This window comes from Kryptolebias marmoratus, linkage group LG16 (assembly GCF_001649575.2).
Source record: "Kryptolebias marmoratus isolate JLee-2015 linkage group LG16, ASM164957v2, whole genome shotgun sequence".
Classification (NCBI taxonomy): domain Eukaryota; kingdom Metazoa; phylum Chordata; class Actinopteri; order Cyprinodontiformes; family Rivulidae; genus Kryptolebias; species Kryptolebias marmoratus.
The window spans coordinates 14437793-14461834 of record NC_051445.1 but is presented as its reverse complement, the minus strand read 5'-3'; the positions used below and the strand labels follow the sequence as shown (position 1 = coordinate 14461834).

At 38.9% G+C, this 24042-nt stretch overlaps 1 protein-coding gene across 1 annotated transcript in view; it reads right to left on the bottom strand.

The window, feature by feature from the left end:
* LOC108241906 (dynein heavy chain 11, axonemal) overlaps positions 1–23185 on the bottom strand; it is a 37287-nt gene extending 14102 nt beyond the window's left edge. Inside the window, exons 1-55 of the mRNA XM_017426394.3 lie at positions 22848–23185; positions 22621–22764; positions 22334–22524; positions 22066–22255; positions 21875–21974; positions 21515–21726; positions 21218–21439; positions 20948–21115; positions 20704–20820; positions 20466–20603; positions 20259–20374; positions 19944–20139; positions 19518–19622; positions 18995–19390; positions 18178–18510; positions 17099–17353; positions 16824–16993; positions 16516–16738; positions 16232–16348; positions 15978–16064; positions 15726–15884; positions 15423–15506; positions 15136–15294; positions 14904–15026; positions 14522–14644; positions 13761–13985; positions 13600–13691; positions 13397–13523; positions 13145–13297; positions 12808–13041; positions 11090–11221; positions 10775–10935; positions 10521–10677; positions 10256–10401; positions 10058–10174; positions 9818–9956; positions 9550–9642; positions 9282–9476; positions 9128–9205; positions 8913–9045; positions 8208–8335; positions 7807–7955; positions 7540–7690; positions 7313–7444; positions 5925–6098; positions 5109–5313; positions 4684–4849; positions 4291–4393; positions 3860–4099; positions 3616–3777; positions 3325–3518; positions 3033–3195; positions 2406–2529; positions 2167–2309; positions 1161–1322 (exon numbers count right to left, since the gene is read on the bottom strand). Of these exons, the coding sequence (XP_017281883.1) occupies positions 1161–1322; positions 2167–2309; positions 2406–2529; positions 3033–3195; positions 3325–3518; positions 3616–3777; positions 3860–4099; positions 4291–4393; positions 4684–4849; positions 5109–5313; positions 5925–6098; positions 7313–7444; positions 7540–7690; positions 7807–7955; positions 8208–8335; positions 8913–9045; positions 9128–9205; positions 9282–9476; positions 9550–9642; positions 9818–9956; positions 10058–10174; positions 10256–10401; positions 10521–10677; positions 10775–10935; positions 11090–11221; positions 12808–13041; positions 13145–13297; positions 13397–13523; positions 13600–13691; positions 13761–13985; positions 14522–14644; positions 14904–15026; positions 15136–15294; positions 15423–15506; positions 15726–15884; positions 15978–16064; positions 16232–16348; positions 16516–16738; positions 16824–16993; positions 17099–17353; positions 18178–18510; positions 18995–19390; positions 19518–19622; positions 19944–20139; positions 20259–20374; positions 20466–20603; positions 20704–20820; positions 20948–21115; positions 21218–21439; positions 21515–21726; positions 21875–21974; positions 22066–22255; positions 22334–22524; positions 22621–22764; positions 22848–23063 (8922 nt within the window). The 5' untranslated portion in view covers positions 23064–23185. The remainder of the gene's footprint in view (positions 1–1160; positions 1323–2166; positions 2310–2405; positions 2530–3032; positions 3196–3324; positions 3519–3615; positions 3778–3859; positions 4100–4290; positions 4394–4683; positions 4850–5108; positions 5314–5924; positions 6099–7312; positions 7445–7539; positions 7691–7806; positions 7956–8207; positions 8336–8912; positions 9046–9127; positions 9206–9281; positions 9477–9549; positions 9643–9817; positions 9957–10057; positions 10175–10255; positions 10402–10520; positions 10678–10774; positions 10936–11089; positions 11222–12807; positions 13042–13144; positions 13298–13396; positions 13524–13599; positions 13692–13760; positions 13986–14521; positions 14645–14903; positions 15027–15135; positions 15295–15422; positions 15507–15725; positions 15885–15977; positions 16065–16231; positions 16349–16515; positions 16739–16823; positions 16994–17098; positions 17354–18177; positions 18511–18994; positions 19391–19517; positions 19623–19943; positions 20140–20258; positions 20375–20465; positions 20604–20703; positions 20821–20947; positions 21116–21217; positions 21440–21514; positions 21727–21874; positions 21975–22065; positions 22256–22333; positions 22525–22620; positions 22765–22847) is intronic.
* Positions 23186–24042: the final 857 nt, after the last annotated feature.

Genomic DNA, 24042 nt, shown 5'->3' with positions numbered 1-24042 from the left:
AACTTTCTAAACACTGTCCACACCAGATGTGGTGCTACTTTTCAACTAGGTATTCATCACGTGGAGCGCAAAGACACACAGCTTCTATTAATCACACAGTTAGCAATCAATTAGAGCTAAAACAAATGAGCAGAGAATATGAAGATCAAACCTAACCATAACTCACAAAAAGCCATTGTTAATGATCAGAGATCCAACAGGCACCAAAAAATCATTATTAATTAAGACCTGACATAATGCATTTTGACAAAGCATGCTGGGTTGCGTTAAGATGCGAGGAAGCTCATTGATTGGCCTTGTATAACATCTATTAGCAGGCCGCGTATTTCTAACTTTAAATAAATGATTGCTTCATTTCTTGTGCTCCTGCCTTTTAAACAAGATAAACAGTCCCTAATGACTTTAGATATAATGTCTCATAAGTTGGTTTGTTTCAGCTTTTTTAAAATATTTGTAAGACGCTCACTCATTCAAATTAAAACCATGTCCAAAGCACCCACAACTCTGTATAACTTACATGTTTCATTATTCTTTCCTTCTGTCGTTCTCTTAGTTATGACAGCCATTTTCCTACTTCAATGCTTGAATAATATTTTACAAATTTTGCCATTTTAATCATTACCCAGCTCTACTTTTACTTGACGTAGGAGCTAAAGTTGTGGCTGCTACAACATTCTTACCACTGATAATACAATACTTGCTACTACAATGGCAAAAAATGTTTCTGCACATAAACAGCAGATCTACTCACACAATCAATGGGAAGCACTAATCTGGCACATGTTCACATGTGTGATAAGACTTCGTGGTCGTGACAGCTGGGCCACCTTTGGAGGGTCGTTATGTGCTTAATCAGTCTTCTCTCATTAACATAAATGACTCTGGGTTGTGATCGTTCCACTGCTATGATGGAAAACAATGACATGCCTGCGCTCACTGCGAGTCTCCAGGCATGTGTTGAGCAATTTGTCTGTACCTCAGCAGTGAACAAATGATGAAGGATCTATGGAAAAGTTAATTCAGCTGCACAGCAATAATTAGACAATCTTCATTGCAGTTTAAACCAGCCTGGACCATCGGGGCTCATAACCAAACCAAGGCAAAACACTGTGTCTTGTAAATATGTACATGAAATAGGTACACAAAATGAAATGCCTGACCTCAATGCCTTCAATCTCCTGGATGAACCTGTAACTGACTGACTGCAGAGCTTCAGCTGTCCAAGGATGAAACCAGTCAATTGTTGTGCAGTTGACAAGGGCCGGGAATCGACGGGCTCTGACACGCAGAGTGCTGCCAACAGGAGACAGGCACAGTACTACCTGCAATTAAGGTCATCAGGAAGACAAAGAGTCACAGAGTCACAAATAAGTTTGAGCACGGCAAACAGAAACATGCTCAGAAGTCAGAGAGGTCAGAGTAAGGAGTCCGTAAGAGGGACCATTGGCAGCCCTCTGCACCCCCACTTTAATCACTGTAACATGTGAACATGTGAACAGCAATAGCAGCCACGTTCCCAGTGGGCTGGAGCAGACGGTGGCGCCACCAGAGGCCTTGGCGCAAAGACGAACTGGATGCCTTACCTCCACTCTGGGAGTTGCATTTCTTTTTCTTTTCTATCCCCCAGTTTTCCTGGCTTGGTTAATACAGGTTGCTAAACATATTTATGAATAATAAACAAAACTACCCTTGCATTTGAAAGAAAAATTAACGTGTTTTTTTCCCCTTTTGTTGTTGTGAATGTTAGTTGTGACAACCCTTTGACAATTTAAGAGCTTTGTTTTTTTTACTCTAACATACTGACTTTACACTAATATTGATCAATTTGTTTCTTTAAAACCTTGATGAAACACCTACATTCCATCAGTTGTACATGAATTACTTTTGTCTTTAATACATCCTGGTAGCAAAAATAGTTAAAAGCTTTTTCAGGGTTTAAGCACTTCTTAAGGGGTTACAAAAAAAATTGTGTCTAACCAGACAACAGAAGATTGACTCTGAATCATGACAATATTTGATCCTTTTGAACAGATTCGTTATTTTGCCAAGCTACATTACCGTGGTGAGGAGCAGGTTAAGAGGAGGAGCAAGAGGACATGTTTTAGGGAATACAGTTAAAGCACTTTTGGTTTAAACAGATTACAGTAAGTAATTCAAAATCTGCACCGTGAGCTGTAGTTGCACTCGGTCTGTGAAGAACCTCCAGCAGTTCTCCCTGTTGTCCAGCAGTCCCAGCTCTCGTACCTCAGCTCTCACACTGGATACAATGTCTTCAATCTGCTCCTCATTGAAGATCTCTGGAATTTCACCTGGAGGGGAAAAAAACAAACCTTAATTATGATCTGAAGCGCTCTGACAATGGACAGGTAAAACACAGTATAAATTTTATGGCTTTTGGATCTGACCTGATGCCAGTAAGTGATTAATAAGAACCATAAAATGCTCATCAGGTATCTGTGCATCACTTAGGAGCAAAGCCACACGTTGATTCTTTACTCCAGCCTTCAGTAGCAGTTCTGCCAGATCTGTCTAGGAAATAATAATAAAAAAATAAATAAGACTCCAACAGACCAGGAATGGATACCAAGTGAATAGTGGTCATACTGAAATTAAGCAGACAAGACATTTTTCATTGTTTAACTATCAGCTAAGGAATACCTTTACTTTTTGAAAGGCTATTAATGAATAAATTAAAATAGTTGCAGTATCGATGAGATATTAAAATCCTTAAAGGTGACTCGTAATTGTATCTGACAATTACTTTATGCATCACTAAAGAAGCTGAGCAAAAATGAATTCCATCAATAGTCAGATGATAAGCAACAGTGAATCAATCAATTACCTCCATGAAGACAAAAAGACCAGGGAAGTTTATTTTACTTCTTTCATTTTATATTACAAGCATATATTGCAAGAATATCTCTATGGATTGTAGCTAAAAACATTAACTTTTTCATATAGCATACTTTTTTCTTTCGATTTAAGTTTTATGTTTTTTATGGGTTCACTTTTAAATAAAAAGCCATCTTTACCTTGAGGTCCTGGATGCTGTAACCTATTCTCAGTGTGATTTCAACAACTTCTACAGAAGATATGTAGACAGCCAGGCGAGTCAGACTCTGCTTTCCACTTCCTCCTACTCCAACCAGTAAGCCATGAACCCTCGGAGCCTCCAGGATACGACTGATGCGACAGCTGATAACAATACAACCTTTGTTATGGCTCTCCAAACAAATTATCTTTCACTGCCATTAAATATATTCTCATCAAGTTCGATATATTTAACATAATTCTTTTAATAATATTTGGGAAAATGAGACTTACACGTGTTGCATTGCATCTTCAAACAACACTAGATTCATGGCTGGATGGAGCTCATTGTAGCTTTCGAGGGCATCTGTGAGGATGGTTCTGAGCGAAGACCAGCTTGTGACGGGGACATAAGAGAGTCCATCACCCATGTGGGCAAAACGGCAATAGAGGAGGGGCTCTTTGTTCACCATTTTGTACTCCTGTCCCTGAAAAAGAAGCTTTTTTTAATTTATTTTTTTGTCACTGCAATTATTTTCCAATAAAAACAGCAGTTTATCCTCTTTATGAGAATCTGCATTGCACCTCAAAGCATTCGCGCTCAGTCTCCATCTGGAGCTTCTGGAAGAGCTGAAGGTCTTTTGCGTCCACCAGTCTGTCTGAGTACACTCTGTGGGACTCGTGGAGCCATAACATCACCAGATCAGTGCTTTCTCTCACACTGTCAGAGCCAGCTAAAAGAATGCCCTTAAACAACAAAGATAACTGTTAATATTCTTTTATTACAACTTTCAAGTTCAGTGAAACTTGAGCTTACAATGAGCACTACCTGCAAGACATTAGATATGTCTCGAAGATTAAACGTGTAGTGAAACTTGATGGCGGTGGGCAGAAAATTGCGAACCATCTTGTGATGAAGAGCTATGAGAGCTTGGACAACAGCAGTAGAGCTTCTCTGTACCAGCGAGCCGAAAAGCTGCTGCTTCAAATGGCCACACAAGATCTGACTGTAGATTGATGTCTGAGCCTCAGATGAAGGAAAGTTCACTGCAAACACGGAGAAATGCCGCTGTCGGGGGAGGAAAGGCACAGTAAAAATTTGAGAAAATGCAGAGCATTGTATGAAATAATTACCTAAGGAAGAACTGCACCTTCCCGTCCAAACGTCAAATGTATCATCAAACATATCTAAATGTGGTTATTTACTTTTGAAGTTGATTTCGGTAAATTAAAAAGGAGCAATTTTATTGACAAACATACCTGTAACCTGGGGTTTATGATGAAGCTCCCGGCAGTTGGATTCATACAGGCAACATACTGAGTGTTTTGAATTTCTTTTAAAGCCAGTTTTTGTCTGCAGTACCTACACCAAGCAGGAAAGGGAAGATGTTGATGAAAAAAAAACACACAAGAAACTGGCAGAATACTCAGATCTAGTGTTGGTATACATTTATAATTTATCCATTTACTAATCCCTGCAGTCAACAGTTTAGTCCGCCAGAATCAATAAATCTGGTTCTGCAACAGGTTACTTTTTTTGTGATTTAGGGAAGTTTTGTGGAAACCTATACATGGCTCGAGGGGGTCACATGGTGCACATATTATTTTTATCTGATTTCATCTAAATTAGTTTGTATTGATGTGCCTTCTCACCAGTGCCCATAATCCAGATGTTGGCGTAAAAGCGTGTGGGGCTGTACTGTTCCATAGCTGTCAACAGCTGGTATGTTCATGTCATCTATGAAGTAGACCAGCCTCTTGTTGCCTGCAGGAAAGTAGCTTCTGCCTGCTCTTTTCTCTAATGGTCGCTCAAGAACTTCTACAAGAAAAAACGAAAACAACAAACATAAATACAGCTCAATCAACGTATGCATTACTTGTAATAAATAAATAAATAGACTATCAAAACAAGCATTGAAAATCTAGGATTGTCTAATTAAGGTAAATAACTGAATGCATTAGGATCAAGTTTTCTGGCCATGGCCCTCTTTGAGTCCAATCATTGCCAGCAGATGGTGCTACGGTTTTCTGGATGTGCTACAGTGCACAGCAATACAATAGAAAGAAAGCCCACTCACCTTGCAACATGAGGGAGGTAGTGTAGTAGTTGAAGGGAACTTTTGAGGTTGTGTAACTATCTGGCAGAGAGTCCAACTTGTTCCTGACGAGTGCAGTCTTTCCCACTCCAGCGTTCCCCACAAGCATCAGCGGCTGTCTCCTCTCCACCAACAAGTCCATGAAGTACCAAAGACGCACAGTCTCCGCTGTGTGTACCAGAACAGCCTGCAATCACGGGAACAGCGGGAAGACACAGAACAGAAACATACATGGTTATTATGGCTTTCTCTGAGTGTGATTTATTGACAGACATGTGTTCAGTGAATTGTATGTGATTTATAATTTCTTGGATTTCCTCAGAACACCACAACTATTCTGTCATAATAGCATCATTTGCTGAGAACAAAACCCCACTAATTATGGCTCAGCAAGAGCCTTTGGAGCATTCACAGCTGTACGCAGGAGCATAAAGAAAGACAAAAGAGCGTGGGTGATGGCTCAAGTCTTGTTGCTCATGCCTTCACCCCCACACACTGGTACACACTCTGGTAGATGGTAATCAGACACAGTGGCAAGCCTATCATCCATTCCAGCACCCCTGCCATAACCTCATGATGTGACTTTACCCTCTCTTATTATGTTCACTGGAGCATTCAAACATTTTTAATATCCCTGTATTGTTCATTTTTGGTTATTTTGCGTCTTGTGATTGTGATTATTAGTCAACATTATTGTGATTATTGTGATTATTAGTCAACACCTTTGAAAAAAAAAGTTTCATTTGCTTTCTCAAGGAACATTTTCTCCCAAAGTTGTTGTAGTCTGCAAGCTCCTACCTGTAATGGTGTGGAAGTTTCCATTTCAAACTGCGGCACAATATCAGCCCAGGGCAGAAAGCGTCTGCTTTGATGGTCGAGGTAGTAGTCAAACACTGTCCCTTGTGCTGGCAGCTTCACAGTCTTCATTTCTTTGATCCACCACCGACTAAACTCAACTTGATAATCATGGAGCTGAACAAATAAGCAAAAGTAAGAAGAATACACTGATTTATACAGTTTCATTTGGAAAATGACACAGTCAGAACAAACAATGTAGAAGTTTAGCAGATGATCCCTTTAGCATGTTTCTAGTCCAAATTTGAAACGCTGTTTGATAAAACACCCTATAATTATGAAAACAAACATATACAGGACAGGGTCTCAGCTTAACTGGTTGAAAAACCTTTACATTGTGCGTTGATTAACCATTATGGAGTTTATCTGTTTAAATAAGCTTAGTTTTCAGTTATTCAGTAAAGATTACACAAATAACACAGACAAGTATAACAAGAGTCATCTCTATTTTACTTTATTTATTAACCAAGGACAAATAAAAGGCCTAATTACTTCTAATGAATAAGAAAGATCTATCCCAAGAATATTAAATTCAAACTAAAAATGTTCCTGAAGAAACTTTAAAGTGGCCTGCAACTTGGTGCATATAGCTACGGCAGCCATCTTGTTGAAACTATCAACCACCACTTTTTTTTGCTGGCTTACGCTTTTCTCAGACATGATGGAAGAAACAAAAACGTCTGAAGTTTATCATAACAGTCAGTGAACATCAAACCATCTGAATTACGTGTCTGCCATTTTGATCTGCAGAAGCACTGCCTGGCTCTGCAACATTAACAAGTTGTCTGAGGTGTCATTTTTTTGCGAATTACGTTGTCATGGTAACTCAAAACACCACCGTAAGTAACAGCACACATCCTGTGACTGAGCCGGTCATTTTGATATATACTTTGTGTGGGTATGTTGTTTCGTTCGGGACGCAAACAAGAGAATTGCCTAATGCTGACAGAAAAACAATTGTGCAAAAAATCTTGTTTTGTTTTTTTTACATTTGTTCAAGAAAATACCTTATTTTGGTTTTGTACTTATGTATACCTCCTAAAAATGAACTATTTAGTATACCTAAACTCAACAGATGCAAAACTATTTATGTTTAGTCGATAAACATGCTCTAAAGTTGATTATTTTGTTCAAGGAAATCACATGAAATAAAATCAAAACTTTGTTTAGATTCATCAGGGCACAGGGCATTTGGCTTCTGAAAACATACATCTGCCTATTTAAAGAATAATTTATTTTTTATTGTATGCTGGGATACAAAACATAATAAATTTCATAAGATTGGATGAAACCAAATTTTGTTGTTTTATCAAATTAAACAATATAAATACCTGATCTTGACAGAGGGCTCCACCAAAAGCCCATATGCAGGCAAAGGTGAAATATGTCTCATAGATCTCCCGCGGGGACTCAGCTGGAATGTTATCTGGCGTTAGAAGGCAGTCAAGCAAAGTGCAGAGTGTCTGAATGGAAAAATTGTTATTGTTATATCGCAGTTTTCTGACAGTAAATCCACATGGAACAAACATTACATTTAGCATGTTTGTGTGTTAAGTACCTGCACCATAGAGTTCTCAGGGATTGGAGTAATTGTTTTGAATGTGTTTTTCATCTGTTCTAGACAACGTGGAACATATTTTTCAAACAGTATTGTGAGATGAGCTCTTTCCGTTTGGCGTTCTCGCTGGTCGATCCAGCTGGCAACATACCTGAACAACAACCACAAGATAACGCAAAAGCAGCCTCACACTACGGACATGTTTGAAATAATGAAGACATCAAGAGGACAGTACAGAGTAATGAAATATGGTTTTGTGTAACTCACGGGTTCCAGCCCAGGTCTTGTTGGTTAACACAGAGGATTCCCGCTCTAGATACCGTGGCAGGAGTGGCCATCTTTAGGTGACTGATTTCAAACACCAGTCTCATGGATGGGGTAAGCTGCACACGCTCATTACTGGCAAGAGTCAGAACCTAAACGATATTATAAAGCATTCTGTTTCCAAATGTTCTGACATTTGAGACTCGAACTAAACGATGAGTAAAAAACACCTTAAAATCTCATTAGTTTAGAAAAAAAAAATTGCTTTAGACTAAAATGATTCATTGCTCTGAAAAAAAGACCTCAAAGTACTTACACTCCAAGGAGGGAGAAAGTAACATTTTCTTCTGTACATACCACCTTGGTTGCTCTGTGTAGTGTATGAGTGAACAGGAGGGAGGCACCTTGTTATCATCCATCACTGTGTTGAGCGATTCAATCCACATCGGATCAATGTCTCCATCCAACACAATCCACTTAGGCCCAAGGTGGGAGATGTTTGCCTGCTCGCGCATCAGTGAAGAAAGCAAACCTTGCACAGAAATTGAAGGATGCACAAAACAACAGACATTGCACTGTGTAAATAGGAGTGTGAACACTTTCTTTTGTCATAATATGAAGGCAAACTAAGCTAAATGTTTCTAAAAACAATATATACACAACCTTTAGAGCCACAAAAATGTAGATTTTTTTCCCCTTTGTATAGACTCTGCTCTTTGCCTATGTATTTCCCAATTTCTTATTGCTTTATTTTGTTCAGTACATTTTTGAGCTTTAACCTTTTAGAAGGAGATGTGCAGAGACCTGCAAACAAGAGTGCACAAATTTGGGGAGTATAAAAAAATACCCCAGTAACCTCAAACCATGATTTTTCTCTTTTCAATGCACTCTGTCTGTACATATCTGTGCTACAGACACATACATACATGATTCTAGCAGAGGAGGTCCGATGTGATGAGGCAATTTCCTGTGGTTGTGTGCAAAACTGACCTTTGAATGTGTTTATTTATGCTTTCAAATTCAGTGAGAGAAGGTAAAGTTTGAATTCTGCCTGCAAACAGTTGCCTTAATTTGTAGGTTTGGATGTGTTTAACACCAGTTCTGTTTACCGTCCTTCCACTCTCGGGTTGCAGGGTGAATGAAGCCAAACAGTTCATCTCTGTCTATCGCCTTTGGATTAAGGTCATTCCAGACTGGCCTCCTCCTCAAGTTTACATGCGTTTTGTGAAGCACTCTCAAGATCTGTTGAAAATGTCAGCGAGCCACATTTAACATCTGTTACTGAATTATTTTATTTCCACGGCTATTCAAGCAGAAATCAAACCTGGCTTTTCCCGGTCCCTGCGCCTCCAACAACAAACACAGAGTGACGCACGGCCATGAGTTCCTCCAGCTGTACAACCTAACAAAAATAAAGATGTTTACATAGGTATTCTTTGATTTATTTTTAAGTAGAGTTTCCCCACTTTGTGTCAGACCTTGAGGATAAACGTCTCCTCAGGCTGCAGTCCGAGTTCGAGTGTGGTTTCTCTGATGGCCTCCTCAAAATCACAGTCTCTTTCTCGCTCCACCTCCAGACCTGGGAACAGGTCTCCAAGCAGTCCCAAGAAGACAGTGATGTCCTCTGTTACAATTTTAGGCATGTTGAAGTCCCTCAGTGCACGCATCAACACCTAGAATTAGCACGTAAACTTAATTGAGAGAAACTTTCATCTCGTTGTGAGGTTACATATTCACACAAATCACCTGATCCTCTGGTCTTGTTTTGTTCCTTCTTCTCAGTGCACCAGCTAGAACCAGCACAGACTTCACAGCACGTAAACCCCAATCATAGTGATCCTAAAAGAAAACAAAAGGAAAATAAAATATCTAACACTTACTAGGAGTCATATCACGTTTTCTAATACATTTTTAATTATTGGTTTAATGTAATGCTGTGCTGCTGAGATGTAGCTGAAGCTCTAATTAAAAAATAAATAAATAAATTGGAAATGCAACGTGCTGTTTTACCAACCTGCTTTGAGAGCAATTCTCTGCAAAGGTTGTATAAAGTAGTAAACTTCCTGGCTAACAGCTTAGCACCACAAAAACCCTCTGCCACCAACATTATCTCACAAATAAGCTCTGTGTCAGGCACCACCATGGCACAGGGCCTAAAGCAGGACACAAACAGTGCACTGAATGAGTTTCACGCTGGAAAAAAAAAAAAAAAAAAATGAAGAAAACACAAAGAACGCTGCTGAGTCATTTCCACCTGAAAAGAGCCTTGAGGTTCTCAGGTAGCTCTGCTCTGCCTGCATAGCCAGGGTTCATAGTGATGAAAATCCCAACTGAGTGTTTTAGGACAATCTCCTGATTGAGGAACAGGAACCTATGAGACACACAACAAGCTAATTTTGTAAACACACTGTTGCACAATGAAAATGTACTGTTTTTGGCTTCAACTACTCACTTTTTCTTTTTGGATCGAATGGCATCCTGAATGGTTTTGACCTGCACTGCAACAACTGACAGAACGTCCACAGGGATACGGTTGAATTCATCAAAGCAGCCCCATGCTCCAGTCTGAGCCAAACCCTTATAGATGTTTCCAATTGACTTAAGATAGACAAAGCAGAGATTTTGTGTTAAAAGGGTTTGTTAACCAAAACGTACAAATCAAGACAAACAAATAAAATAAAGATGAAAAATTCCGAAGTTTGAAACGTTGAGCTTACTTTGTAGTCCATTTGTTCGGAACAGTTGAAAATGTACACCATGACACCCATGGCTCTGCCGAGATCTTTTGTGGTTTCAGTTTTCCCAGTCCCGGCTGGGCCTGCTGGAGCTCCGCTCATGGTTAGGTGGAGTGATTGAGTCAATGTGATGTAGCATCTATACTTGACAACAAACAAGCAGAAACACATGAACATAGATGCTCTAAACTTATAATTTAATGTTTGCAGGTTGAAAACTGATAAGCAGTCGTTACCGGTCAGTGAGAGGGGTGATGACCAGGCGTGGTGTGTTTCCAACATACTCATATGAGTAAAGAAACTGAGCATCACAGATGTTGACAAAGCAGTGGTGAAGCTGCTCGTTCCAGCAGTGGCGAAGCTGGGAAAGCCACTGAAATGACTGGGAGGTGGAGACCTGTGAGCGCACATGACAGCTATTAAAGGATGCAAAAAAATACATTTCAAATGACAAAGTAAGCATCTCTATTTAAAATGTATTTTGGCTGTGATGCACCCAAACATCAAGTAAAACCTGTTCTGTTGTAAAATTCTGCTTTAATTGACTGAACCTTTTGAGCAACGAGACTGGCAACAACGTCTCTAGCGTGGACATCGACGGTGCAGATAGTCATGATCTTCTGTCTGTTGCCTGGGCTCAACTCTCCCAGCAGCAGGCCAACCAACAAGTTGAGTTGTAAAACCTTTAGGTAAAATAGAACAGATTGAAAACAATGCAAAAAAGCTACAAAAATAATGTAAGTTTCAATTCACTCAAAGGTCTGAACTGACAGTATTATGATATTAGCTGGGTCAATCCAAAAGTACTAAAAATGATTAAAATCTGCATCCACTGGCAGCACAAGAATGTGTACCCTATATAGTTTGAAGGCAATCAAAAGTAGTCCTGTGTTCTTTTGACTCAAACATTTCTAGATATCATTTATCTCTGGTGCTATATGACAGCAGTTTCAATCAATGCAGGGTGGCGAGTTGGAGAGAGACACAGATTATTCAAACAGCAGCCAAGGACATGTTAACCTTTTGTAGTGCTGATGAAACTGACAAGTGTGATAATACAACTGTGAGCACAGACCAAAATGAGGTTCCACAAGCTCATTGACTCTGAAGTGATTAAGATGTCATTATAGAAAATGTGGGAATAAATACGGGAAACAGACTCTCCGCATGAAATGTGAATCAGTATAAACATTTAACACCAAACACGTTTCCACCTGTGTCAAATATCAGTATATTCTTTAAACACATTTGACAAATGCTTCCTCTGGTTGGAAACAATCCAAACAAATGAGTAAAGGTGGTATCTTGTAAGAAGGAAAAAATAAAGTGGTAAAGATGTTTCCAGCATGATTACTGAGACAGGGTATGATTAACTTTGGCCCTGGCATTCATCATAGAAATCCAAATATGCTAACTCTGTTGTTCAAATTGATCAAATATACAGCATACAAAACCTACATACTTCTCAAATTAAAGTTCAAGTTAAGCGAAAACTTGTCAAATTTATAAACATGTCAACATGGACACCAATCAGCCATATTAAAACCAACCTTCCTATTTGCAGGTAGCAGATAGCCTTGACCAGTATTTAAATTTAAACTATTATATAATTATGTTGTACTTGTTCCTTTGTATAAACTAGCTTTTACTACCAGAAATAGAACACTGACTACAATCCCAGTTTGAAATTAACTTAATTTTTTATAGTTTACATTAAAACATCAAAATAAATAACTTTCCTATTCTTTTGTTCTTAAAATGTTTAATGGCACATGACACATTATGTTGAGTTATGCTAAAATTATGGACAAAAGGTTCTCTGTAAATCCTCTTGTTGGTGTGATCATAAAATTTTAAACCTTAAACTGCAAGGTTTGCTTATTTCTTTTTTTCAGATACACCTAAAGGAATGGCAACAAATTACATGACTTTCTGACATGCAGCTAGTGAAAAAGTAAAAAAAAAAGTTTTAAACTCTTCTTTGGTAAGTTGTTTATTATTATTCAGACACAACCCTGTTTTATCCTTAGAGTTAGGTGCTTTTGTTGGGCTTAAATGATTCATAACTTAATGTTAAGTGGCTTTAAAAACATTCTGCTAAAATGATTAGGTACAAGGAAACTACAATGAGTTTAAGAAAAAGCACCTAATGCCTAAAAAATACTTTAAGGACCCTTTAGTGTTTTTTTTAAGATTTAAGCTCTGTATGGTACATACTGAACATTGAGTTTTTTTGTGTTTGTTTTTCCTTTGCAAAGCCTCAACATACCTGTTTCTTGTTGTAGTCTTTCAGTGCTGACTCAAATCCTTCCTCCAGTCTTTTAAACACAATCTCCATATCATTACTCCACCAGATCTGTGATCCAGTGAGAGCAACTTGAGCAGGGAACTCAAGAATCCACTGCTCTCTGGGTCTGTCCTCATACGCAGACACAGCTTCGAACAGGTGACTCCGGACAGATTCCTGCATGGACTCCTCAAGACAAGCAAGCCACGTCTCCACCTAATAATAAGGATTTATTTATTTTTACCAGTGGCTTAGTCATTTTCTGAAATGCGACAGCTAATTCACTATTTTTTTGTTTTGATATTGAACATGATCGTACCGGTCCGTAACAGCAACATTCAGTTTGGAACGGGACATACTCTCTCTCCTTGCTGTACATTCCCACAGCACGTGTGCGATTATGCAACTGCTCGTTTTTGGCAAACTTGAGGTCTGACAAGTTGTCAAAAAGTTTTGACAGATGTACAGTTACCTGAGAAAGAACAGTCATTACAAATATGATGGCAGATCCATTAAGCACAGCAACAGTAATATTTAATGAGTGCTGACGTGAAATTCACCATAACATTACCTCTCTTGGGCGACTCCATTTGGAAAGGATGTCCAACAAGTCTGCAGATGAAATAAAGTAAAATCGCGGAAAAGCAATTCTCTTTGTCTCCAGGTATTCGGCAAGAGCTTTTTCACATAAAGCCAGCCTGTCAGTAAACAACGGAGAAGATCAGCAGCCCGCTTTATAAACATTTAATTTTGTTGTTTAAAGTAAACATGAACCTTTTTTGCAGATCCTCTAATTTCTCAAATAGTTGTGGCTTGTTAGTGGCCTCAATGACGTTTTTAGTCTTAGCGCTCTTCAACATTAACTCCTGGAAAGAAAAAAAAAAATGAAAACAATGCATTTTGCACAACTGCATCATTGGTCTGTATTCACACACCTGAAATTCAGCATCTACTGCTTGGAATCTTTGTGCATCTGCAGGAAGTTGTTGGTGGATGTCATCAAAGCCTTTGAAGATGCTTTCAAGGTAGGCCCATGACCGTTGGACCTCCATCCAAACAATCAGCACAGAGTCCGCCACAGTCAGCTTGCTTTGTAGTTCCACAGCTTGCAGCAGGAAGTGATCTACATGCTTGCTTTGAAAGACACTCTGGAGCTGAATCTTGAGGACAAAAAGACGAGAGAAATTACAGCTGATAAACTAAAGTACTTGATTTGCTGTAAAACCCAAGCACACCACACTACAACCCAACTATATGCCAGGAGGCTGTGATATATTGACAACGTGACATCCCTACATGTATCAGTTTTATTTCAAAACACATTCCACCTCATCAGCATGGCAACCCAACCATTTTAACAAAGATGGAGCCACTAAAGTGGCAAGACTTCTAATTGCAAGCTGTAACCCTCCCACACATCTGGTGTGCGTGTTCAAAGAGCACCACGGAGCAACAATGCCCTGAGTTTCCCAGCAGCTATAAATCCAAGCACTTAGTAGGGACCTCTTTACTCTCAACTGTGCTATTAGACACTCAAACAGGACCACCTTCCTGTGTTCTCATTTTAACATTTAACAATCTGTCCTTCTACCAGGCAAATAATCTTGAGCACAAATTCTTGTATTTTACAACCATTACGCATTCTTCTTCTCTGTGAGACCATAAGCAAAGTTTAAGTAGTGAAACAGGCATCTACCTGATGATCCTCAAGAGTTTCAATAAGCTCCTCGTCACATTTAAGCAGTGGCAAAGAGGTCTGGTAATGTTCTTCATATGAAAGCTCCTTTGATGCCCATGTTTGACTGATTTCTGTTACAACCTGAAACATATAGAGCATCACATTGATGAAAGTGTAATAATATCAATAATAATAAACATTTCTTGGGTCCCTTTTTTTAAATAATTACTGTTTTCACTTGAATTATGAAAAAAAAAAAATATATATATGCTAGGTAGGATACATATTAAAACAAATTTACAGACCCTGTCTGGTATATTATATATGTGGTAATTCCAAAAGAATATTGATGTTCACGTTTGCTAATCATCTATTTAATAATTATTGAGGGAAAAAAAACCTTCTCTATAGCCATTTCTTTGACTGCCTTATCCACTATAGTGCACACTTCATCTTCAAATAAATGAAGCTCCAAAGCCAAAAGGTCCCCCAAGGCGGTGCTGTCTGTCACAGAGAGGTCCATCTGTTTGTAAAATAAATAAATTAATTAATTAAACAAGCATGTCATGGTATCCATTGTGTAAGAAAAATGCTGGTCTATAGTAAGACTTCTGCTGTGTGTATTTATGCACCTGTGTCGTTCTAATTAGCTGCACCCAGTGGCGCTCCCGAATTGCCAGGTTCTGTAGTTGACTAACAGCCCGCAGTGACGTCAGCAAGTTCTTCACATAAAGATCAAATGCAGTGTACACATCCCACGCGCGAGCATCTTTGTCAAGCTTCCGTATGTCCTACAAAAACACAAAGCAGGTGAACAGAACTAGTTATTAGGGACATCTGTTACAAATGGCGATGGTGCATGACAGCAAAACAGCAGGTGAGAGAAGCTGGTGTGATGTAGCACTGGTGGTAGTCTCACTTTGGCAAAGCCCCTTAATTCTGCATCCATCTGCTCTGCGTTTATCTGCTTCCATTTGGTCACTGTCCAGCTTTCGACAGTGCTCTGTGTAGATAAAGACACGTCAGCGGGGGTCAAGAGAATGAAGGTCCTTTATGGGGACAATTCAGAGACAAGCGGGACCTCAAAGATTTAAAGAAAGCCTCCAAAAGAACAAACAGTTCAAATCATTTGGGTACACGGTGTGGTGAGGTGATGAAGCTTTCAGCTGTATTTCAATTTCCTCACGATATTTCAGATTACCGTAAGGGTTAAATTACTTGCCTGGACATATACCACAATGTCCCATAGTTCTTTAAGGACAACAATTTCTCGTCTGCAGAACTTGACATCTTTGTAGTCAGGAATAGTTACATCAAACAGATTTGTGGACTCTTGTAGCTCCGATACTTCTCTTTCCATTTCTTGAATAGCTTTTTCCGACTAGTCAAAACAAAACACAAGACACTTGAAATAAAAAGATCCAGCAGAATAAACTATATTTATTGTATAATGAAACAGTGCTTAAACTCTTACTTTATCCAGACAGGCGTAGGGATTCACTGCATTGTACCTGAAGGGTGCTGTCGCTTTGAACAGCTCCCTGAATTTGGTTTGTTTTATCTGAAAAATAAAAAATAAACTTTTATGTGCTTCTTGGTGAAGCTTCGAAACAATATCTCTATGTTATTTGATTTTAGCTTTTAATTTTAAGACACATTTTTACTGATATACATAAGAGTAAAATCAGAACCTTCATAATAATCATAATTCTTAATGTTGTTTGTCACCTCAAAATCGATGCATCGCCTTCGCAAAACCATCACTTCTGCACTCTGCATGGGTGCGACCTCTTGCCGTACTTTTAGAGACAGTTTTTTAACTTCATTCCATTTCTCTGGAAGCTCCTACGTACAGAACTTACTTTGGTTAGTTAAAGCTGGAATGTGCACAACATTACTATACAGTGTCATCTGTAAATAAATAAATAAATAAATAATTCAAAAACAACTAGATGTTTAATTATGATATGTTCATCTTTATTGAGAGTGCAGGAAAAAGAAAATTGTCTCACCTCCATTTGAGAGTAAAACTGCTCTGGTATTGTCACACCATAGTGTTCCAGGAGAAATATTGTCTCTCCGTGAAGCTCAAACATCTTGTCAGTGATGTTTTGTCTGTCTCTGATAGCCAACAGGTGGCTCATGATTTCCACAAGGCCTTGGTGGTCCCCTTTAACAACGGGATTGTTCAGGCCCTCAACAGTGACTCGGAGAAACCTCTGCAGCTCGTCCAGACTGAGTGAAAGAGTGCGCTCTGTGAGAACAACTTGTGCAGGTGCTGGGGTTCAATTCAAGACTACGTATTGTTTTTTTTTCTTACCTGTTAGTCACATAAGTGAAGAGGTGCTCTTTGAAAAGCCAGCTCCACTTTTTTATAGTGTTAAGAAGGCTGGCTTTGAAGAACTTGATATCCACCCGAAGCCATACATCAAAAACCTGAAAGTCTTCCAGCTGGGAAACTTCAGCATACAGGTTCTCATAATAATCAATCTGAGAAATCAAAATGAAACAACAGACAATACCATAAAAGAAAAAAAGAAATCCCTGCCATATATTCAACGACCATAAATCATCAGTTTGAAAACAACTTCTTACCTGTTGTTTGAAGTTATTGATCGTAGGGGGATTTTCAGGACGAGTATCTGCTCTGTTAGCTTCCAGCTCCTCAGATGTGAGCACACGTCCGTATCTGAGGAACTGCCTGAGAAACTCGGCTCTGTCATCCTGCCACAGATGGCCGAAGCAATCAAACTTACTTTGGTAGTTTTTCACCGTTTTCAGAACGTTGTCCACTCGCTTCATTATTTCTTGTCTCATGTTTGACAAATCTTGGACGTCATCCATTACATCCTGTCAAGAGTAATGTGAAAAGTCACAAAAAAGGCATATCTTAAAGAAAATAAATATACAACAACTGCAGATTGTTGAGCAGCAGAAAGCATGTATTCAGCAGTAAGAGACAGATTCCTCCTCCAAATCTAAAACAGTTTGCGTCCTCGACTCTCAACCGAACAAATGGAGGAGTGATGTAATAATGATAACTATGTGCCTCTCTTAACTATTATTGGATTGTGTTTCTGACATCAAAATTTAGTTTTAATCAAATATATTAAACATAATGAAGTTGCAGGTAAATTTCAGTAGAATAAAAGCACAGATAATTGAGCATTTTAGAAAACCTCCCAAATTGTTTGGAAAATGGGGTTTGTATTTGTTTTAACAACTAACATTTTGAACAGAATTTGGTTTGGTAACAAAATTTATATGTTTTCTTTTTTCTCTTTTACTAAACTCAAATTATTATCTCAAACTGACAGAATCTGTTGCTCTGACAAGGATAGGTTAACTATTTATGGACTGCAATAATCCTGACATCTAATATACTATTAGACAGTTTATTTTACAACTAAGTAAAGGTCTGTGATATCAAGGTCCTTTTATATCTCATCATGTATATAAAGAATGTCTACACAGCTGACTGTTTTTTGCCTTTTATGCTCTTAGGATAATTATGACTAACCAAACTTTGAAAATCAAACTTTGACTTGAAAGGACACACGTGCAATCAAATGTAATTTTTTGCAAGAATAGGAAATACCAGACTGTGTAGTCACTTGTACCTACAGCAATAGGTAAGAAAACCTGTGTTCATTTCTAAATCTAATGTAAGGTACCTGATAGCTCTCAACGCTAAGGTGAGCAGCCACTCTGCTGATGTTCACTGTGGTTTTAAATATGTCTTCAATCACTCCTTCTACCAGTTCATACAGGCCGTCTCCTTCATCTCGTTCCATTAAAGGATGGAAGGTCAACCCTGAGCCATTCAGCAACAACTGAGCCTCAAACAGAGGAGCTTGGCTGGACCAGGCCTCCATACTGTCCACAAAGAACCGAAGGGAGTGGCTGATGTAGCCGAAGAGTCCCTCCACTACCACCTCGTCCACGTATTCCAGGTAGGACAGCCATTCTTCTGAAGCAGGATCAGCATGGAAAAGGACCATGTTTTCCTGAAAAATATTGGACAAGAAAACAAAGTTCTGTCTGTCTTTTAAGTCCATACTTGTACAAATAGTATATGTTAAGCAATGGCTGCTTTACTAAATGAATGGCAAATATGTCAAAATTGATCAAATTCAACATTTCTGCATTTGTTAAAAAGGGTCATTAGAACTAAAAGTTAAAAGGACACCAGTACAAAATAAAATGTTTATTTTCATTGTGATTAATCTCATGTGCACTTAGATGTACACTTCTGATATATGCTATGTGTTTACCATACCATAAAAAAAACTTAATCCAAACCTAAAACCAAATGCAACTTAATTCAACAACAATCATTTTAAATTTTCCAATGTAAAAATAAAGTTAAGTTTTAAACTGCCTTGAAATAGAAGTAAAAATGTGGCACCACAGGATAAAGACAGACACAACCATTCTGACTTTACTGTTCACCTGCTGTGTAGAAATGATTGCCTGTTCAGCCGTACACACCTGCACCAGCTGGTGTATGAAGTCTCCGTCCTTCTTCATGGAACTGCACATCTTCTCGACGTGGTCTGTCCTGTCATCCAGTTGTATGAGCGAGCCTTTTCTGTTGTCCTTTCTGCAGAACATGACTTTTTTGCTCCACCTCTTCATCACCGACTGAATGGCGTCACAGTTTTCCTTGGCTCGACTGACTCGCTGAGCGAGGTCTTGGACACGGTGCTTGGTGGTTCTGATGAAGCTCCAGGAGTCCTGATCCTGCCATGTCAGACTGGTCTCCGCCTTCACCAGCAGGAGGTCTATGGACTGCAGCTCGGCTCTGATGAGTGGAAGTTCCACCTCTAATATGGTCAGCTTCACCTTGTTGTACCATTGCACTAACAGATGCATGCTGCTCATGTACTTGGGAATGTAAAATTATATTTAAAAAAAAATCACAAGTTAATTCATGTAAAGTAATATATATATATATATATACACCTATTCAAACTATTTTACCTATTCAAGTGGAACAAATGTTTATTTTTACCTTTGTGAACATTTCGCGCTTCTCAAAAACTGCCATTGCAGCTGCAGGTATGTTGATCTGACTGACTGTGCGAAGATATTTCACATCTTTTAAGATTTCAGTCAGCTGTCAAGAGAAACAAATGACACATTCTGTGTCTATCTTTCTGAGCCAACATGGTAACGTCTCTGAAACTATTACTACATTTGTAGGCAGTATTATTTCAGAAAAAGATACTTTTGAAAAATTAAAATAGGTATAGCTTGATCCAAGAAATAATTGATTACAATTAGCACATCTTTACTGTCTTGGTTTTATACCTATATTTTTTTGCCATACCAGGCGAACTACCATTACTAATAATTTCAGAAAACTTGAGAATGTGATGAACATGTTTCTACATCCAGGACATACATCAAAACGTTTCTTGGACACTGTATGAAGTACCTTTGGATTGAAATTGATTGAAATCAGGCCAGATGAAGGACTTCTTGAAATGAGAGGCTGGCTCAGGTTGATGAAGCAGGCCTGCTCCAAACTACTACACCAGTCTGAATAAATATTCTCTTCATACTGTTTCAGAAGACCTAACATCTCCACGCGCATTCGGTACTCATTCTCCATCTCCACTCCTTCCATAGACCTGAAGGGATTTCATAGATAGCAATCTTTTAGATTATAAGTACAAATCTATAAATACTATTTTTAAGGTATCATTTGTTACAACTTTATGAACTAATTTCTATATTTGTCTTTACTCACAGGTCAAACAGTAATCTGATTTTTTCCCAAGGCGTTTGAATGCGTTCTCTCAGCATTTTTGCCCATTTTATAGCTCCAGATGTGTGTGCCATGTTCTTTGTCAAGCCACTCTCCATCTGAAAATAAAGAGGAAAGCAACAGCTAAAATGACAACATCCGATGTGGAAATAATGTATACTTGTAATTTACATCTTCGTGGAAAAATACCTGGTTGAGCTGAGATGTAAACAGACATTTGCAATTCTCCAGCTCTTCTTTGAAATGCTGCTGCAGCAGAACAAAGCTGGGACTGAACATCTGTCTGATAGGTCCTTTCTCCAGGAAAGGTCCAACAATTATTAACATCTAAAACCAAAAATAAAAATCTTACTTTGCAGATGTTTATCTTTACTTTACCTAAAAAGTGCTGTTTAATAACAGCTCATCAGCAATCAGTTTTGCTCACTTTTAAAGCTGATTCCAGACCCGCGCAGTCATTAAAAGCCAAACAAAGCAGGTTGGCAAAACGGCATTCGAAGTCTCCAATTCTTCTTTTAAAAGCCTTATACTCAGCTTCGAAACCCTTAGGACAAAAAGAACATTACAGCGTTTATTGTTAGAGAATGGTGCAAACCTATGAATTTCTAAGTAATAGTCTTAGCCTGATCGTAATCGGCTCTGTAAATCCCACAAAAAGTGCTTAGTCTCACCTGAGAGGTGAAGTCAAGTGGGTCAGTGTCACTGTGTTTCAGTGCATGGCAGTGGTTTCGGAACTCGTCGAACATTTTGGCAACTTGCTTATTGTACAACTTTCCTTTGAGCCCGCCAAACTCCAGTTTTTCCATTCTTTGAAAATTCAAAATAACTTCCAACAAGTTCTACCCCCCAGAAAAAAAAAACAATAAATATTCACATTACAAAAGAATACCAAAGTGAAAACTCTGTCGACTGAAAAAAATAAATGTATTTTGTCATCTCACCTCGAGCTGTAGCATACGATTAAAAAATTGGCTGAAATGTGAAAAAATCATGGCAGTCGGGAAATCCCAGGGTGCGTGTTTCTCTTGGTTGGCCAGCCTCTCCTTCTGGGTCTGATAACTCTCTTTGACACAGTTCAGGACTTTCACTACCCTCTTTACCATTTGAAGATTTTCCTCTTGGTCGTCCCTGAGTAGCAGGTCTGCAGAGAGGTACGCAGAAGCCTACAAAGAGCAAAGTCAATTTATTCACACGGTCAACAACTGTGATCTGACGTACAGGATTTTCAAGATGTATACCTGTTCGATGTACAGATTGCAGAGTTCCTGTAGGAGCACCACGATGCGAGCTGGTCTTTGATAATACTGGCAATTGGTCCAAATAAGGAATACTGTATGAAAAAGTGCTGGGGTGTGTTTTCCCATATGAAGAAATCCTTCCCCTTCCAGCTGAGACAGTTGTGTGTTTAGTGGCTGCAGATAAAGGTCAATGTCTTGGGCTTCTTTAAGTGCTATTTTGTTTGTTTAAAAAGAAATTAAAACAAAAAACGGGATAGAGATAATACAGTTTAGTCATCACCATATCCAGTGCCTTAACCATTTGTTAAGATACAATCTACCACATAAACTACTTGAAAACTAAAAATCAGCTACCCTTACCGTTAGACACATTTCTAATCAGAATCTTGATTGTCGGATGATAGCTGCTGTCCATCCCCTCCAACATATTTGCCATCATTTCAACAATGGGACTCTGAAGCTATAAGTAAAATAAAAACAAAAAAACAAAAACATTTAGACAAAGAGGTAAACAGAAGGGCCCGAGTCAGATAAAAATAAGAGAATTTCACCTGATGGTAAATGCTCTCTATGTTGCTCTTTCTGGAGGCCCAAAATGTCAGTTCTGCACTGGGCCCTGGATTACAGCCTGTCCTAAGAAGGTCTGATGAGTCCTCCTTGAGAAGTTTCTGGATCAGACCAGACCAGTTGATAACCTGGGTCTCTATGGCGTAGGCCAGTGCCCTGTCGTAGTTCCCATACCTTAAAAGGAACAATAAAATTGTGCAAAATCTCAAACTTTTAAAAAAAAAATTGTGAAGTCTGTGTGTGTTTTCTTACATTTTAAACATGTATGATTTTTCCATCCAGTCAGTGGTAGCAGGGATGGGGAGAATAGTTTTCCCTAAAACTTGTCCTTTTACTACTGATGTCTTACTGCAAATGCTCTCAACATGTCGAGCGACGTCTTCGGACATCAACTTTGGCCACATGGGATGATTCTTGTCATTTGTCAGTAGCGGGGCACATACCTTGTGAAGAAACACAGAAGCCAGGTTATAAAGGTGTACACAAAAAAGTAAAATTTCATGTTTTTTTTTTATCATTACACACAAAATATCATTCACCTGTTCAATTATGCATGATAGCTGTAGCAGTGGTGATGAAGACAGAAGGCCAAAAAGCAGAATATCCCTGTGGTTCTCAGAGCTGACAGGACCTTTTCTCTTCTTAAAAACATATATTTGCCAGTTTTGTCCAACAGCCGGGACCTGCGTTTGCAAAAACACAACATTGTTTTAAACAAACTAATCATGTTGGGAGTCCAGTCCACAGGTTTTTCAGACAGCCTTACCTCGTTAGAAGCAAGCAGGCAGTGTTTTTTGGACGAGGAGAAAAACAAAGCTGCCTCCTCCTCGAAGAAGTCCTTGAGCAGGTTTTGAAAATCTCCACTGGCAGCAGTTTTCTCCCAGGTGTGCCTCTCCAGCCGCAGCAGCTCACACACCACCTCCGCGACAAACTTCACCCTGACGTCCTCGAGAAAAGAAGGAGCGCTTTCTTCGTCCGACATATCCGGAATATGGGGGCATGACAAGCTTCCTGTCACTTCCCTAAAGCTAAAACAAACAAACAAGCTAAAAACAACGTGTCTGTGGCGGCCTCAGAGCAAACTGTTTGGAAGTTAACTTATTCAGTTCGTGAAGTTGCTGCGTTTCCTCATTGAGCAGATAAACTGGCACGAGCTGTCCTACGGTGGGGGGCGGTTAGCATTCCGTTGCTTAGCAACAGCCACTGTCCTCAATCACTGCCAAGTCCAAGATTTATTATAAACAAGTCCTGTCTACGAATGGGACACAGTTTAAAGCAACAGAACTAATTATACGGTTTTACACGTTTCACCAAGCTGCTACTAAATGCCTTCCTGTTGTCTGAGGTGTTTTTTTAATAACTAGCAGTTTGTGTTGTAGGCCCTACCACAAAAAAATCAATGCAAAAATGGTTCCCCTGCAGCCATGTAGGCTATCTTGTAGATGTTTTTTTTTATGTTTCACTCAGTGTGTTTTTGATCGTTTTGGTATGGAAACCCATTTCCGCCCCTCTGAAAAAAGAAAAAATCCTCTAACTCATAGTTATGAGACAGCATCTTATAATTATAATTTAGCAACTCAAAAATATAACATACTATCTATTAATTGTGAGTGTGACGGTGGTGCAGTTGTTAGAGCCATCCCCTCGCAGCAAGAAGGTCGCAGGTTCACTTCCCAACCTTCCTGTGTGAAGAAATCGTAATTTTGAGATAGTGTCGCATAATTATAAAACGCAAAGTCCTAATTATGAGACGGTAAATCATAACTTTCAGACATATCTTATATTATGACTTTTACCTTCTTTTTTTTCCCTTCACAGTGGCAGAAATGCCCTTCCATATATAGGTGTCTACATTTGTGCCTGTATGATTTTGATAATTGTACGTCTTTCCAAAGTTATGTTGTTGTGTATTATTTGTGTCACTTTTTCTGTGATAGTTTTACATTGTTGTTGGTCTTTTG